General features: G+C 44.4%; 2 protein-coding genes across 2 annotated transcripts; both read right to left on the minus strand.

Moving 5' to 3' along the window:
- Positions 1-4,841: 4,841 nt before the first annotated feature.
- Positions 4,842-15,074, minus strand: LOC121324592 (protein HEXIM1-like). Its single transcript, XM_041266659.1, has 3 exons — positions 14,987-15,074; positions 6,436-6,769; positions 4,842-5,993 (listed from the first exon to the last, which is right to left on the minus strand). The coding sequence occupies exons 1-3, from the start codon at positions 15,040-15,042 to the stop codon at positions 5,193-5,195; spliced, it is 1,191 nt and encodes a 396-aa protein (XP_041122593.1). The 5' UTR covers positions 15,043-15,074; the 3' UTR covers positions 4,842-5,192.
- Positions 15,055-16,687, minus strand: LOC121324593 (protein HEXIM1-like). The gene has a single exon (XM_041266660.1). It carries the CDS (start codon positions 16,153-16,155, stop codon positions 15,055-15,057), a length of 1,101 nt encoding a protein of 366 aa, XP_041122594.1. The 5' UTR covers positions 16,156-16,687.
- Between the last annotated feature and the right edge of the window lie 1,045 nt (positions 16,688-17,732).

Raw genomic sequence — 17,732 nt, forward strand, 5'->3', positions numbered from 1 at the left:
TTCTGTGCCAGTGCTCTGTACAGCTTGTGCAGACTGTGTGTTATTCACTGTGCCAGTGCTCTGTACAGCTTGTGCAGACTGTGTGTTATTCACTGTGCCAGTGCTCTGTACAGCTTGTGCAGACTGTGTGTTATTCACTGTGCCAGCTTGTGCAGACTGTGTGTTATTCACTGTGCCAGTGCTCTGTACAGCTTGTGCAGACTGTGTGTTATTCACTGTGCCAGTGCTCTGTACAGCTTGTGCAGACTGTGTGTTATTCACTGTGCCAGTGCTCTGTACAGCTTGTGCAGACTGTGTGTTATTCATTCTGCCAGTGCTCTGTACAGCTTGTGCAGACTGTGTGTTATTCAGATTCAGGACAACGGCTGCGCCCGTATGGTAATACTTTTTAATCAACCCATGTGAGTCGCACTGGATGAGCACAGCTGCCAAGACGAGCCTCAAAATATGATTTACAGATAAGCGATCCAATAGACAGTCAGGATTCACCGTCTCCCAGACCGTCATTGACCAACAGGTGACGCCTCTGTTGGATGTACTTACAAACGTACCGCCAAATGTTCCTGTCAAGACACTGCACTCTGATTGGTTATCAAATCATTGTTAATAAAACAATGAATAATCTTCTCCCAACACCGAAACCCTAACCCTAAGGTCAGTATCCTATACTGCAGCCATTACACATCTAAAGTAGTTCATGTTTGGCAGTGAATAAGCGTTTTTTTTTTTAAAAAGTGGCTTGAGCCAGTGCAGACTCCCTCAGTTGTCCTGAGATGAACATTTGGTGGTACATTTGTAAGCACTGCCCTCTGCTGTCCCTTCCCCGAGCAGCAGGCCAGTATAACTTTGCGGTAAAAACATAAACTAAAGTCAGGCTTAAAGAGACACACAGGAGCGGTGAGTCTGGGAAACTCGGACCGAGACGGGGGTATAAATATTATTTTTATAGACATTTTTTTTTTTTTTATTACAGTTAGTATAAACACTGTAAGTTTCACGCTGCGTTCAGAGCGCAGCGATGGTCAGGCTGGGCTGGACTGCAGGCTCCCCTTGCTTGATATGATGCAGAGCACAGCTGTCCTGTGTTGTTTATAAACTCACTATTATTACTAAATAATGGCTGCGTTCATGTACACATATATTCCTAATGCTGCGCAGATTCTGTGCAAAACCTGTCCAAGTTCGCCATCTCCGTTAACTCATCCGGAAAAGACGTCACCAGGTCACGCATCTCCTGACAGGTACGGCGTTGGAGCAGCCACGGCCTCAAACAACAGAGGAGCAGTAGCTTACAAAGAAGTGTGTCTGCAAGCAAACCCGATCCTCATTCTACGTGCTGCTGCCACCTGGGCAGGAGGTGTGAATAACACAGAAAAGGAGCTTGTATAAGTTACCTCTATTATATAACACAGTGGTTTTGAACCCTGGTCTTGGAGTACCCAATGTACTCTGTGCTTCTGCTGGTTTTTGTTCCAAGCGAGCTGCTCTCAATTACTTCATTCAATCCTTAACTAATAATCTGCCTAATCAGAGCCTTAAAATAATTTTAAACAGTTGGGGTTTCAAGTTAAGTATAAAATTTTATAAGGATCTTGAAGCCTCCAATATTTTATAAGATGAACTATTCTAGTGAATGCAGCCAATGATCGAAAATTCGGGGGTTCTGTGATTTGTGGTCCACAGTTCCAGCCTTGCTGGTCATCTTCAATAAGTGCACCAAAAATCCCACAAATATTGTAATGATTTAAGAAAAACTTGATACATACCACACACAAACATAAACAGGCTGGTAAAAGTTTAAACCCTATTCAATTAATAGGAAACATTGATAATATTAGTACTATTATGGTATTGACCACCAATTGATATTGCCCATCTATCGCAGTGATATTGTAACCTGACTGATCTAACGTGTGCTTGGTCACTGGCATTAGTGTCCTGGGAAGGCATAGTGAATTGTATTTGTATTAGATACATTGTCGTAATAAGTAATCTATAACAAAAACACTGTCAATGTAAAAAACAGTTAGAAAAACGTAACAGCCGTTTAAAGGGGTGATATCAAACACAAAAGTCCAAGTTAGGAGAAGCAATTAGGCCAATCTTGTCAAGCATCAGCAAATAGGCAATTGGAAAGGTGCTGGGGCCCAAGATTCATCCTGAGCGGCGCTCATCCTGCTCTCTAAACAATCTGTCCATTATTTCAAACTTTGTGCATAAACGTTCAAAGGTATGGGTGACTCCATGGTTATGGTTTTGACCGTACTTGTGTTTTCCAGATAGTAGGAAACAGCTTGAAGCTTCCCTATTGCCCCATTGATGAGACGGGCAAGACGAGACAGTGGCAATATCAATGTTCTTGCAAAGCACCAGTTTGCAGCCTATTTTGACTCGTATGGCAGTTTCCAGTCCAGCTGTACGACTGCAGTCAGCCTTGTAGGCATTCGTTTTTGTCAGCACATTTGTCTGGAAGTTAAAATGGCAGTCCACAGTCCATAAAATGAATGTCCTCTCCAGGCACGGCAGTCTGGATCTGGTTACAGTAGCCATGACGTAGTGTGTTATTCTATTTATCATTTATTAAACTTAACCCTGTTACTTTGATTATAAAGTGGCTTACTTAACATAAAAGTCGAGGAGTTAACAACAAATAAACAATTTATTTGTCTGCATGTGTTTTGGTTCAGCACAGAAACTGGGAGTCACAGGGTTACACCTGGTTACATTCAATGAGAGATAAACCCATAAAATCCCACTAACCTATTCAGTGCACTGATATCCACAGTAAGCCTTATCATTGGAAGAGCAATTACATTGAGAGTTTCACTTGTTTAGACTGTCTCCAACTTGCAGCTGTCCCTGATAAAATTAAGAAATAGTTATTTAGAACTTTACAGCAAAAATGCCCTTTTAATAATTCTAAAATAAAACCAAACAAAAAGACACTGCTTATTGGAAACAGTCTATGTAACCTGCACTTAACATAGCATCAAAAAATGTTTGCAAATAATCATATAACTTAAATAAAATCAGTTGAGTCTCTGTAATTTCACGAAGTCCAGATTTAGGCTTCTTCCAGTGTAGAATGCAGTAATTCACAGTCACAACAGTCCACAAGCTCATTGAACGTTTTAGTTTAAGGCCTTTTTAAATATAGCAAACTGTCTTTCTCAACTCCTGGTTTATTTAGTTACCCAACTCCTTAAGCTGTGGCTCCTGGACTTCCCTGCCAGCTAACACTGTCTCTGGACCCTTCCTAGCTTCCCTTTGGGGTGCTTGATAAACTTGAGCGGAGTTTGGTTGGTTTCCCTTGTCTCTGTGACTGGCTCTCCTGCACTGCTCTGCTCTGCTTGTCTGCTGAATCAGGAAGAGAGAGTGCACTCACACACGCAGTCCTTGCGCTGGTAAGCTGACCCCTGCCCTCTAGGCAGTGGAGCCGGGAGGATCATTAAAGTAGGAATCCCATTCAGTTAATCTTTTAGCCACCGCTGCATCTTCTCTGAGCACTTTATGTCTTTTTTTTTTTTTTTTTTTTTCTACTTGGGTCAAGGTATAAGGACAATTGAATGGTATGCCTTTCTGAATGTACAATACATCTTTTCATCTGCAATCAGCAACACAATGGTGGAAAAACAGCTAGTTTATTTACTTATATATATATATATATATATATATATATATATATATATATATATATTAGCTCTGGAAAAAATTAAGAGACCACTGCAAAATTATCAGTTTCTCTGGTTTTACTATTTATAGGTATGTGTTTGGGTAAAATGAACATTTTTGTTTTATTCTATAAACTACTGACAACATTTGTCCCAAATTCCAAATAAAAATACTGTCATTTAGAGCATTTATTTGCAGAAAATGACAACTGGTCAAAATAACAAAAAATATGCAGTGCTGTCAGACCTCGAATAATGCAAAGAAAATAAGTTCATATTCATTTTTAAACAACACAATACTAATGTTTTAACTTAGGAAGAGTTCAGAAATCAATATTTGGTGGAATAACCCTGATTTTCAAGCACAGCTTTCATGCGTCTTGGTATGCTCTCCACCAGTCTTTCACATTGATGTTGGGTGACATTATGCCGCTCCTGGCGCAAAAATTCAAGCAGCTCGGCTTTGTTTGATGGCTTGTGACCATCCATCTTCCTCTTGATCACATTCCAGAGGTATTCAATGGGGTTCAGGTCTGGAGATTGGGCTGGCCATGACAGGGTCTTGATCTGGTGGTCCTCCATCCACACCTTGATTGACCTGGCTGTGTGGCATGGAGCATTGTCCTGCTGGAAAAACCAATCCTCAGAGTTGGGGAACATTGTCAGAGCAGAAGGAAGCAAGTTTTCTTCCAGGGCAACCTTGTACTTGGCTTGATTCATGCCAAAGCTGCCCGATTCCAGCCTTGCTGAAGCACCCCCAGCTCATCACTGATCCTCCACCACATTTCACAGTGGGTGCGAGACACTGTGGCTTGTAGGCCTCTCCAGGTCTCCGTCTAACCATTAGACGACCAGGTGTTGGGCAAAGCTGAAAATTGGACTCATCTGGGGGTGCTTCAGCAAGCATTCATTTTGACAGCGTGTTACAATATATGCTTTTGTCAATATAACCTACAATACGCTATGTTGTGTTATGTATACAACTGCAGGGGTGTGTCCCTCTATTCAGGAATGGGACGAGCTGCAGGGGTGTATCTCCCCCTATTCGGGGGTCTCAAGGTTTCCTGAAAGGCGAGTTTTCTAAAGCAATCCAACAAGACTTGGACTTGCTGGGTTTCAGTTTTTCAGATGAATTCTCTCTCAAACAAATAGCGGATGCCAAGAATGAAATGATTTATTTTATTTTTTATTTGTATTACAATTTTTTGTTTTGGAAATAATAAGCGCAAAAGTAACTATGGATTTTACTGCGGTTTTCTTCCAGTGGGAGATTGTATATAATAAAGGCGAGTACAACAGAAGGGTTTAAGCTCCAGCCCCCCAATTAAGATTTCTACTCGGATCACGGCACTGGGGTAAAACAAAAAGTCAAATTAAAAAAATTAAAACATCATAAAAAAAATAACAACAAAACTTTTTACCAGCAAAATATCCTCAAGAAGCTAAATTAAAACTGCAGTCCTTACACTGTTTCTTCACCCCCCTCTCCCTCCCCCTCTGCCTGTCCCTCGTTCATCGAGTTCATTCGGCCGTGGAGCCAGCGAGTCCCCTCTCCTCTCGTCTCCAGCCCTCGTTCTCGGTGCTCAGCTCTGTGTTGAGCGCCCTCAGTCTCTCCAGCTCCCCCTCCAGTTCTCTCACTCTGGGGCTCTCTGCCGCGGGGCTGTCGCCGCTCTTGCCGAGCCGGAGCCTCAACCGGTTGTTCTCGTCCTCCAGGCGGGAGAGGCACTTCTCCAGCTCCAGGTACTCCCGCACCAGCTCCTGCTTGCTCTTGTTCTGCAGGCTCTCGGCGTGGTACTTCTCGTAGGTTTCGGAGAAGTCCCTCTGCAGGAACTCCCCGCCGCCGTCCCCCGCTCTGCCCATGCCGTCACTGCCGCCGCTGCCGTCCTCTTCTTCCTCGGGCTCCATGAACTCCTCCTCGCTGGCCGTGTCCTCGGAGCGGCTGACCCCCGCCGGCCTCCGCGCCCCCAGCTCGGTCTTGAGGTCGGGCTCCTCTCGATCGTGCTCCTCCATCAGGAACTGCGTGGTGTTGTAGGGGGCGACCGGCAGGCCCTTAGCGAACATCTCCTCCCGCATCCGGGAGGCCCGCGCCGTCTCACGCTCGTCCAGCTCCTTCTTCTCCTCCCAGGAGAGCTTGAAATACGGCTTCCAGCGACGCTTCTTCTTGGAGGGCCGCCGCCGGTGCCTCCTCCTGCCCTCGGAGTGGGGCTCCATGCTCGGGCTCTCCCCCTCGCTGGGGCTCTCCCCTGGGTCAGGCCCCTCCTCCCCCTCCCTGGGGGGCAGACAGGCGCCACTCATGGGACTCAGGGCGTCCGCCATCGTAAGCTGTGAAGGAAACAGAGAACGACTGCAAAACAAGCAACAAACAAACAAGCTAGAAAACACACCCCTTAGGAGAGCAGTAAATATCACATCACCCCATGCATTACTCTTTATAGATATACACACAGCCATCATTTCATGATAAGAAATAAATAAGAAGATGATCACATTTGTTACACAGTTTTCCAAAATAACAACAGTAACATATTTGTATCGTTTCCTAATGCTGTTGGTTCGTATGAAATGAAATATGAAATTGTTTCTAGATCAGTTGGTATTGTAATTCCTTTATTATTATGTATATATATATATATATATATATATATATATATATATATATATATATATATATAATATATATATATATATAATTCATACACACATAAACACACACACACACACACAGACTTTAATATTAGTTACATAACACATGCAGAACACTGACCTGTGCTGGAAAGCAGTGGCTGGACTGCGAGCCCGCTGCTCCTGCAGAGGCTGGACTGCGAGCCCGCTGCTCCTGCAGTGGCTGGACTGTGACCTCGCTGCTCCTGCAGTGGCTGGACTGTGACCTCGCTGCTCCTGCAGAGGCTGGACTGCGAGCCCGCTGCTCCTGCAGTGGCTGGACTGCGAGCCCGCTGCTCCTGCAGTGGCTGGACTGCGAGCCCGCTGCTCCTGCAGTGGCTGGACTGTGACCTCGCTGCTCCTGCAGTGGCTGGACTGTGACCTCGCTGCTCCTGCAGTGGCTGGACTGTGACCTCGCTGCTCCAGATTCCTGATTCCTGTTCAAAGCAAGAAGGAAAAGAAGTTCCTCTCAATAGCCAGCTCAGATTTAAATGAGCCATGCATTCCGTCAAGATCAGTTTGTCCCAGTAATCCCTGAAGATGCACAAGAAACAGAACGCCTGTTCAAATGGTTTCTTCTTCAAATACATTTGACAGCGACTCGAGCATCACAAGGAGGAAACTGAATATTTGCACGACCAGATCCAACATGTCAGTACATTTTAAACCCTGTTTCGTGCCCCTCATTGCAAAAACAACAAGGTTAGCTTAATTTATAATTGTGGGACACGTGTCCCTTTTACCTTAAAGGGTTAAAAAAAGGCTTATTATTAGCAGTGTCAAACAGCACAACACTAGCATAGAAAACATACAGATTCAATGAATGTGTTGCTCTATCTACGTATATCAAACTTTGGCAAAACAGTGTTTATTTTTTATTTTACTTTGGCAAAACAGTGTTTATTTTTTATTTTACTTTGTATTTATAATGTCATGAGAAAGATCTTGCAATACAATCATAGATTAGTGGTGTTTTTATACAGATTGATACATATTATTGAAGTATGCAAACAGTATGAAATATCTTCAGTTTTTTTTTTTTTTTTAATGATTCCGTTGTAAATATACGGGATGTCACAGCAGTGGAAAACAGATAGTTGTGACGTCACAACGACTTAAATTAGTCAGTACTCGACTCCTTTGTTACAAGCGCTATAAAGATTTTAAAATCAACATTTTACGATACGTTCTTGAACAAATACATCGTTCTAAACTGTACCGAATTCTACACGGATGTTTCAAAGCATGGCATGTAGCATAAACAAATGCGAACTGTAAAACACATACATACAGTACTGTAGTTCTAACCCACAACTGCTCCACTCAGCTCCAGACTCCAACTGATCTGTGAAGCTTGCTGCCCAGCAGCACTTGAATCAGCCACGTTTCCAGAATTTAAAACGTGCTTGTCCACAATGGCTAATGGGAGTTGTAGTCTTGCAGCGAAATCAAGCTCAGTCCGCTTTGGGTGCGAGGGTAAGCAAAGGACTACAACTCCCAGAGTTCCCAAACACTATATTCCTCCGCGTCTGCACGGCGCTCGACTTGGCCCATTCATTCTCACAGATTTGGTGTGTTGTGAGCATAGTCGGGTCGTGAAGTCCTTTGTACGTATTAAAATAACACTATGTAACACAATTTTTGTTCCTGGGTAGTAAGTGTTATTTCCTAATTGCTTATGCCTCAAAAGTACAGAAAATGGCTATTATTCCCCACAAACTTTGCTTTTGTGATCAGGACAGTGATATTTCAAAATATCACTATTTCCAATGGGAAAACGGGCAAATGTGTGTCTTTCGTTCACATAAAGTCAGAAAAAAACAACATATGAATCCAAATTAACATGTATTTATACTAAAGTAATACAAAAATGACTACAAAAGATTTAGAAGTGAGTAGTTTTTCGAGATTTACGATTATACGATTATATATACATTGGAAATAGTGATATTTTGAAATATCACTGTCCTGGTCACAAAAGCAAAGTTTGTGGGGAATAATAGCCATTTTCTATACTTTTGAGGCATAAGCAATTAGGAAATAACACTTACTACTCAGGAACAAAAATTGTGTTACATAGTGTAATCAAATCAATCCACTTATCATATATCATCATCAACACAGGCAATGTTGCTTTACATTTACATAAATATACTTGTTCAATAAAGCTGGTTCTGGTGTACAGAGGTCAAGGCTGAACGAGGCGCGCTGTCACAGTCCTGTTGGAACGTAGCTGCAGTTTACTTCACTTCTGTGCATTGTTCTACTGAACAAGCTGTTAAAGATGACGAAAACGATAAAAACCACTTTTAAAAACCAGATCAATGAGTTTGGCAATAGCCATCCAGGTGACAAAGACTAACTCGAGATAAACTGATATGAATACTGGTTTGTATTATTACTGCACAGAAGTATTTCTAATGTTTAAAGCAAAATGGCAAGTTTGTTTATATTATTGATTGATGGCACTGGTGAGCTTGTAACTTTCTTAGAATTAAAAAATGTACCAACAAATACTTCCTGTTAACTGTTATTCAATAGTACTGTTTGTGTCTCATAATTTAGCCTTTTATTTAAATTCTATAGTCTACCCTCAAACACACACGCACACTGTAGAGTCTACCCTCAAACACACACACACACTGTAGAGTCTACCCTCAAACACACACGCACACTGTAGAGTCTACCCTCAAACACACACACACACTGTAGAGTCTACCCTCAAACACACACGCACACTGTAGAGTCTACCCTCAAACACACACACACACTGTAGAGTCTACCCTCAAACACACACACACTGTAGAGTCTACCCTCAAACACACACACACACTGTAGAGTCTACCCTCAAACACACACACACACTGTAGAGTCTACCCTCAAACACACACACACACTGTAGAGTCTACCCTCAAACACACACTCACACTGTAGAGTCTACCCTCAAACACACACACACACTGTAGAGTCTACCCTCAAACACACACACACACTGTAGAGTCTACCCTCAAACACACACACACACTGTAGAGTCTACCCTCAAACACACACACACACTGTAGAGTCTACCCTCAAACACACACACACACTGTAGAGTCTACCCTCAAACACACACACACACTGTAGAGTCTACCCTCAAACACACACGCACACTGTAGAGTCTACCCTCAAACACACACTCACACTGTAGAGTCTACCCTCAAACACACACACACACTGTAGAGTCTACCCTCAAACACACACACACACTGTAGAGTCTACCCTCAAACACACACACACACTGTAGAGTCTACCCTCAAACACACACACACACTGTAGAGTCTACCCTCAAACACTGACACACACTGTAGAGTCTACCCTCAAACACACACACACACTGTAGAGTCTACCCTCAAACACACACACACACTGTAGAGTCTACCCTCAAACACACACACACACTGTAGAGTCTACCCTCAAACACACACACACACTGTAGAGTCTACCCTCAAACACACACACACACTGTAGAGTCTACCCTCAAACACACACACACACTGTAGAGTCTACCCTCAAACACACACACACACTGTAGAGTCTACCCTCAAACACACACACACACTGTAGAGTCTACCCTCAAACACACACACACACTGTAGAGTCTACCCTCAAACACACACACACACTGTAGAGTCTACCCTCAAACACACACTGTAGAGTCTACCCACACTGTAGAGTCTACCCTCAAACAGACACACACACTGTAGAGTCTACCCTCAAACAGACACACACACTGTAGAGTCTACCCTCAAACAGACACACACACTGTAGAGTCTACCCTCAAACACACACACACTGTAGAGTCTACCCTCAAACACACACACACACACACACACACACTTTAGAGTCTACCCTCAAACACCCTCTCACACACACTGTAGCCTGTATCGTCACACACACACACAATACCATTTACTATGGAAATCTCAAACTATTTGTCTGGTCCCCAGAAATTTGAATTAAGCAGAGTTCACTGTACATACATTCAGCTCTTAGTGAAGTGGTTAACTGTACAAGTCAAGATGCATTCTGTCTCACTACTGAAGAATAACCCACAAAAGAGTTTAATTGGTGTAGTTTGAAGAGCACCCGTTTCGGTATTATCTTCTTTAATTGTTGTGACCAGGACAATGTAAGATGTGACAGCATAATATTGGTGCTCAAACCTAAGCCTGTTGTGGCACCAGGATACAGGATAAAATACAAATATATTTCAAAGCTGCTGGTGTTGCAGTGGTAGTAATATACATTCCTAATTTAAAAAATGTATAGGAAATAAAAAATGTATGATTCAGGATACATTTCGGTTTCCTGAGTGGTTTCTTCTGCGGCCCCCCCATCCCATGCAACCTCTAGAAATTGGCTCTCCATCAACAAAACTTTGGGAACCCCTGCTGTAGTCTGTACCCTCACACACACACACACTGTAGAGTCTACCTTCACCCTCACACACACACACACACACTGTAGAGTCTGTACCCTCACACACACACACACACTCTGTAGAGTCTGTACCCTCACACACACACACACACACACACACACTATTGGAGTGTGTGTCTGTGACCCTCACACACACACACACTGTAGTCTACCCTCACCCTCACACACACTGTAGAGTCTGTACCCTCACACACACACACACACACACTATAGAGTCTGTACCCTCATCCTCACACACACACACACACTGTAGTCTACCCTCACCCTCACACACACTGTAGAGTCTGTACCCTCAGACACACACACACTGTAGTCTGTACCCTCACACACACACACACTGTAGAGTCTGTACCCTCACACACACACACACACTGTAGAGTCTGTACACACACACACACACTGTAGAGTACCCTCACCCTCACACACACTGTAGTAGAGTCTACCCACACACACACACACACATACACTGTACCCTCTGTAGAGTCTGTACCCTCAGACACACACACTGTAGAGTCTGTACCCTCAGACACACACACACACTGTAGAGTCTGTACCCTCATCCTCACACACACACACACACTGTAGTCTACCCTCACCCTCACACACACTGTAGAGTCTGTACCCTCAGACACACACACACTGTAGAGTCTGTACCCTCACACACACAAACACTGTAGAGTCTGTACCCTCACACACACACACACACTGTAGAGTCTGTACCCTCACACACACACACACTGTAGAGTCTGTACCCTCACCCTACACACACACACCTTGTAGGCCGTACCCTCACACACACACACACACACTGTAGTCTGTACCCTCACACACACACACTGTAGAGTCTGTACCCTCAGACACACACACACACTGTAGAGTCTGTACCCTCACCCTCACACACTGTAGAGTCTGTACCCTCACACACACACACACACACTGTAGAGTCTGTACCCTCACACACACACACACTGTAGAGTCTGTACCCTCACACACACACACTGTAGAGTCTGTACCCTCACACACACACACACACTGTAGAGTCTGTACCCTCACACACACACACACTGTAGAGTCTGTACCCTCACACACACACACACACACTGTAGAGTCTGTACCCTCAGACACACACACACACTGTAGAGTCTGTACCCTCACACACACACACACACTGTAGAGTCTGTACCCTCACACACACACACACTGTAGAGTCTGTACCCTCAGTACACACACACACACACACACTGTAGAGTCTGTACCCTCACACACACACACCTGTAGAGTCTACCCTCACACACACACACTGTAGAGTCTGTACCCTCGTACCCTCACACACACACACACACTGTAGAGTCTGTACCCTCAGACACACACTAGAGTCTGTACCCCTCACACACACACACACTGTAGAGTCTGTACCCTCACACACACACACACACACTCACCCTCACACACACACACACACTGTAGAGTCTGTACCCTCACACACACACACACTGTAGAGTCTGTACCCTCACTGTAGTCCGTACCTCATACACACACACTCTCCTTGTAGGCCGTACCCTCACACACACACACACACACTGTAGAGTCTGTACCCTCAGACACACACACTGTAGAGTCTGTACCCTCACACACACACACACTGTAGAGTCTGTACCCTCACACACACACACACACTGTAGAGTCTGTACCCTCAGACACACACACACACAAACACTGTAGAGTCTGTACCCTCACACACACACACACTGTAGAGTCTGTACCCTCACACACACACACTGTAGAGTCTGTACCCTCACACACACACAAACACTGTAGAGTCTGTACCCTCACACACACACACCCTCACACACACACACACTGTAGAGTCTGTACCCACACACACACACACACACACACTGTAGAGTCTGTACCCTCACACACACACACACTGTAGACACTCTAGAGTCTGTACCCTCACACACACACACAAACACTGTAGAGTCTGTACCCTCACACACACACACTGTAGAGTCTGTACCCTCACACACACACACACACTGTAGAGTCTGTACCCTCACACACACACACTGTAGAGTCTGTACCCTCACACACACACACACACACTGTAGAGTCTGTACCCTCACACACACACACTGTAGAGTCTGTACCCTCAGACACACACACTGTACCCACACTCTCACAGTGGTCTACAGTGAGCCTGTACCCTCACACACACACACACACTCTCACAGTGGTCTACCCTCGCATACACGTTTTATTGTGAAGTACCTGATTTTATTTTTTTAAACACTGATTTTTTTTCTAGGGGTTACGCGTCAAGTGATGATTTGTAACGAAAGGCGTTGTACCTGTTGTGTCATAATCATTGTGGCAGAGTGTTAGATTTGTTTTTAAGTTTATTTTGAAAACTTTTTTTTTTTTTTTTTTTTTTTTTTTTAATCAGGCACATATTTATCATATTACATTGAAGCATTTATGTGTAAGGTGTAACAATATCAGCAACATATAATAATCCATCACTTACAATAACACATTATAAACCAACATCAAATCGCTAAATGTGCACAGGTTTTTTATTTATTTATTTCAGAAAAACTAAATTTCATAATAATAATAATAATAATAACAACATCGCTGCACCCGCCCACCCCTATCGGAACCCCTTACACAGCAGAAATAAAAGCGAGTCACTGCCTTTGCAGGAGGCTGCGCAGCGACACTGGGAGTGGACTCAGCCTGGGGGCCGGGGGTGGAGCCGCTGCGTGCAAATACGAAGCAGGCCCACGCTAGTCTTGATCGAAACGATAACTGGAGAATCCAGACAGTGCACAAACACACACGGCTATTATCACACTGCATCAATCTATGTTAATAACGTTAAAACCCAACTGCTCGGATCTCCGATAGCAGAACAAAGAATCTATCATAAAAGTTTGAAAAACATCCATGATCGTTCCCTAGCAGCTGTCGTGTTCACTGTATGTAACGTGAGACAGAGAGGCACTAGCAGGCATTTTCTTTTTAATCAACACACATTTTTAATCTTTGCAAACATAGGAGTTGTCCATTTCCTTTACAAGAAGCCACACAAGCAGATAAAGCCATGGTGTAACTTTTTGTAATTATGCAGAATACAAGTATCCCGGTCCTCCTGGAGAGTTGAACACGGAGCTCCCTCGGATTGTGCCTGCGCTCGGCGCTTGAACTGAACTCAGTCACTTTGACGGAAAGGAAACAAAATCAAGTCCGATAATGGAAGCACCGTTTCCGCAGCCTACAACGACTACTGTATTGAAAAACAAGAGATAGCATCACGCTATATACAATACTAAATAAATAAATATATAAACGATTGAGAACGAGCAAGTGAGAACATTTACCAGCCGTCATATCTCCTTCAATCACTGTATGTATAATTGTACCACGATACGTTTCCTATCGTTTATAATGCAGAATGGGTGTTTTTTTTTTTCCCCCTCTTTGTTTTGTTTGGCCGGACAGCTTCTCGAACTCCGTGGAGTTCACACAAACTGTTTGCAAGTTTCTAAAAATGAAAAAAAGTCGTTCCCGAAAAAGCTGATACACACCCCGGCGTGGTCTCTTAACTTGCTCTGCTCGGCCCCAAACGCACTGGCAGTAAGCGGGGAGCACACTCGCAGACCCCACTTCCCTCCACAAAAACACAAACAGCGCAAAAAAGACCCAAACCCAAGACGTGGTATATATATATATATATTTTTTATATATTTACAAGTTATTGAAATGTATTCATCAACAGTGAAATAAACAAGCCAAATTTGCAATGGGAGGGGGGGGGGGGGGGGGGGCTGTGACCTTTCACGTTGAAACAGTGAAACAAAGACAAAGTAAACACGAGACGAGAGCCAGCGACCGTTTCATCCAACTCCTTTCCAGATTAATACAAAGATTCAGTTCATTTCGTTTTAAAATATATACATTCCATATTGAAAATGTAAAAAGTTTTTAAACTTAAAAAAAAAAAAAAAGTGTGCACAAATATTGCAATTAAAAGGACCAACACGTTAAAAAAAGTAGTTGTATTTATAAATCCCTCAACGGAAGACGTCTTTAATTAAAAATATTTAGAACAATATTGATAATAATAGTAATAAAAACGTCGGATTTATAAAAAGAACTACCATACTTACACATAGCAGGTCCATTTAGTATTATATTCGCGCTTCTCTTTTTGAGAGTCTCTCATTGTTTTTAGAGTTCATTCGGCCGTGGAGCCAGCGAGTCCCCTCTCCCCTCGTCTCCAGCCCTCGTTCTCGGTGCTCAGCTCTGTGTTGAGCGCCCTCAGTCTCTCCAGCTCCCCCTCCAGTTCTCTCACTCTGGGGCTCTCTGCCGCGGGGCTGTCGCCGCTCTTGCCGAGCCGGAGCCTCAACCGGTTGTTCTCGTCCTCCAGGCGGGAGAGGCACTTCTCCAGCTCCAGGTACTCCCGCACCAGCTCCTGCTTGCTCTTGTTCTGCAGGCTCTCGGCGTGGTACTTCTCGTAGGTTTCGGAGAAGTCCCTCTGCAGGAACTCCCCGCCGCCGTCCCCCGCTCTGCCCATGCCGTCACTGCCGCCGCTGCCGTCCTCTTCTTCCTCGGGCTCCATGAACTCCTCCTCGCTGGCCGTGTCCTCGGAGCGGCTGACCCCCGCCGGCCTCCGCGCCCCCAGCTCGGTCTTGAGGTCGGGCTCCTCTCGATCGTGCTCCTCCATCAGGAACTGCGTGGTGTTGTAGGGGGCGACCGGCAGGCCCTTAGCGAACATCTCCTCCCGCATCCGAGAGGCCCGCGCCGTCTCACGCTCGTCCAGCTCCTTCTTCTCCTCCCAGGACAGCTTGAAATACGGCTTCCAGCGACGCTTCTTCTTGGAGGGCCGCCGCCGGTGCTTCTTTTTACCGGGCAAGCTCTGAACCCCTCCGCCAGGACACCCATGGTTCAGCCGCCGAACAGCGACGCCACTCTCGCCCCGGACTTGGCTCCGATTACCTTCCCCAGGCCGGTCACCGCTGCGGCCGTGCTCCACGGGAACATCCGTCCCACCCACGTCCCCGCCGGGCGCTTGGCATGGCTGTGCCGCCGCTAGGTACCTTGGCTGGAGTTTGCTAGCTCCTCTACCCGGACTCGCCTCTAGGTCTCCCAGCGCCTGCGGTAGGGAGTTGCTGCAGTCTAACTGCTGGTCTTCTCCAGAGCGCCCCCTAGCGCCGCTCTCCATCCCGCCGTCCTCATTGGCTACGGGAGGCTCACAAGCTGTGCCGCTCCCACCTGCCCGGGGACCCGGAGTTTTCGGGTGAAGCCTGTCTTTCTGACCAGAAGCTGGGTCTGACATTTTTTTAGTTTTTTTTTTTGATGACGAGAGGGCACCGATAAAAACCGAACAAGCACACTATATCCTCTAATGCCAATCTATGGTTAAAAAGTTGTCAGGTGCTGATAATCTTCACGCTTTGAAAATAATGTTACTGCTGCTTCTAATTAGCAACATTTTCTAATTTAAAATTGTTAACTGCAGACTGTTAAAAAGTCTTGTTTTGGCGAGTCCCCTTTAACACTTCGGAAGTCTGGCTGTGTGTTCAGCCCCCCGCCCGCCTCCTCTGCTCTCGTTAACTCTTCAAACGCTGTCCCACACATACACTCTATCTGCTTCCTCCACACTTCACATCACCTCCCCCAACTTCAATGGACTGTTAAGCACAGGCGCTTCTCCCTTATATAAGATATCCTGCGTCCTCAGTCCGCCTGCGACTAACGTTTGTGAACAATGGTGTATGGGAGTTGTAGTGAAAAATCCTATCTCTTTCATGTAAACCTCTATTTAGAAAACTCATTCTCCCAGTAACCTACTGCGCAATGACGACCTGTTAGCCAATCACATGCCGCGTCCTGTAACCAAATGCAGTACCACTCGAGCACGCAATGATTGGTCTTGCCGGCACGTGCACTGTTGCTAAGCCCAAATCAAATTACAAATGGACAGGATGGCTGTCAATCATAGTCTGTTCTACCCTATCCAGCCAGAAAATCAGGAACAACCTACAGGACAGTACCATTCACATATAGTAGGGGGTAAATCAGATAACAGCTGTAGAAAAACTATGTCTTTTTTAAATACACAGACGAAAGAATATCCTTATTGCAACATTAGCTTTAAATATGTACCTTCAGAATATACTTGTACAATATGAATAATGTATTATCGAATTATGTACTATCAATTGAAAGGCTCCTACTCCCTCAAAATACTGTCTGCTCCCGTTTTCAAATAGTCCCTAAAACAAAATGAATCTTAGTGATTAAACGTTTTATAAAATTATGAAGTTTATCACAAATCATGCTTATTTGAATACTAACTATATTTATGCGTGTTTAAAAGGGAAGTTTGTTCCAATATGAACCGTCTTTTTGTCGAAGCGGATGGATATTAAGGCGCACGCCCTTCCAATTTGAAACGCAGTGGGATTAGATTGAGGACTGAGCAGTATCCTGTGTAAACAAACACGATAAAAGTATGCGCTTTAGGAAAAAAAAAAAAGACATTTAGCTTGTGTTTTGTTTAATGATGCCGTAACTAACTTGTGATTAAATCTGTACAGATGGAGTTTTTGACGATTTTTGTCACTACATAAGCAGTTAATATAACGCGTTTATAATATGAAAACCAGTCATCTCGCCCCCTTTTTTGGTGGGGTAAATATAATCCCATTCCATCATGTGCATTCACCTACAGTCGTCAATGTTGTCAAGGTAATAGCACATACACTTTTGAAGTGCCAGTTTCCACCAGCAAAAATAGGCATGCTCGTCATTATAACACTAGTAATGCAGGGACTGTGATTACGAGAGATTAACTGTCATGTAAATGCATATTACGGTCTTGCTGGCCTTCTCTAACATGATACACGTTTA

The sequence above is a fragment of the Polyodon spathula genome, chromosome 12 (assembly GCF_017654505.1).
Source record: "Polyodon spathula isolate WHYD16114869_AA chromosome 12, ASM1765450v1, whole genome shotgun sequence".
Classification (NCBI taxonomy): domain Eukaryota; kingdom Metazoa; phylum Chordata; class Actinopteri; order Acipenseriformes; family Polyodontidae; genus Polyodon; species Polyodon spathula.

Coding starts and splice junctions, on each gene's coding strand:
- LOC121324592 (XM_041266659.1), bottom strand. CDS start 15,042: ATGAGAGACTCTCAAAAAGAGAAGCGCGAATATAATACTAAATGGACC. Junction 6,770..14,986: donor ACTAAATGGACCTGCTATGT/GTAAGTATGGTA, acceptor TGCTTTGAACAG/GAATCAGGAATCTGGAGCAG. Junction 5,994..6,435: donor GCCACTGCTTTCCAGCACAG/GTCAGTGTTCTG, acceptor TTTCCTTCACAG/CTTACGATGGCGGACGCCCT.
- LOC121324593 (XM_041266660.1), bottom strand. CDS start 16,155: ATGTCAGACCCAGCTTCTGGTCAGAAAGACAGGCTTCACCCGAAAACT.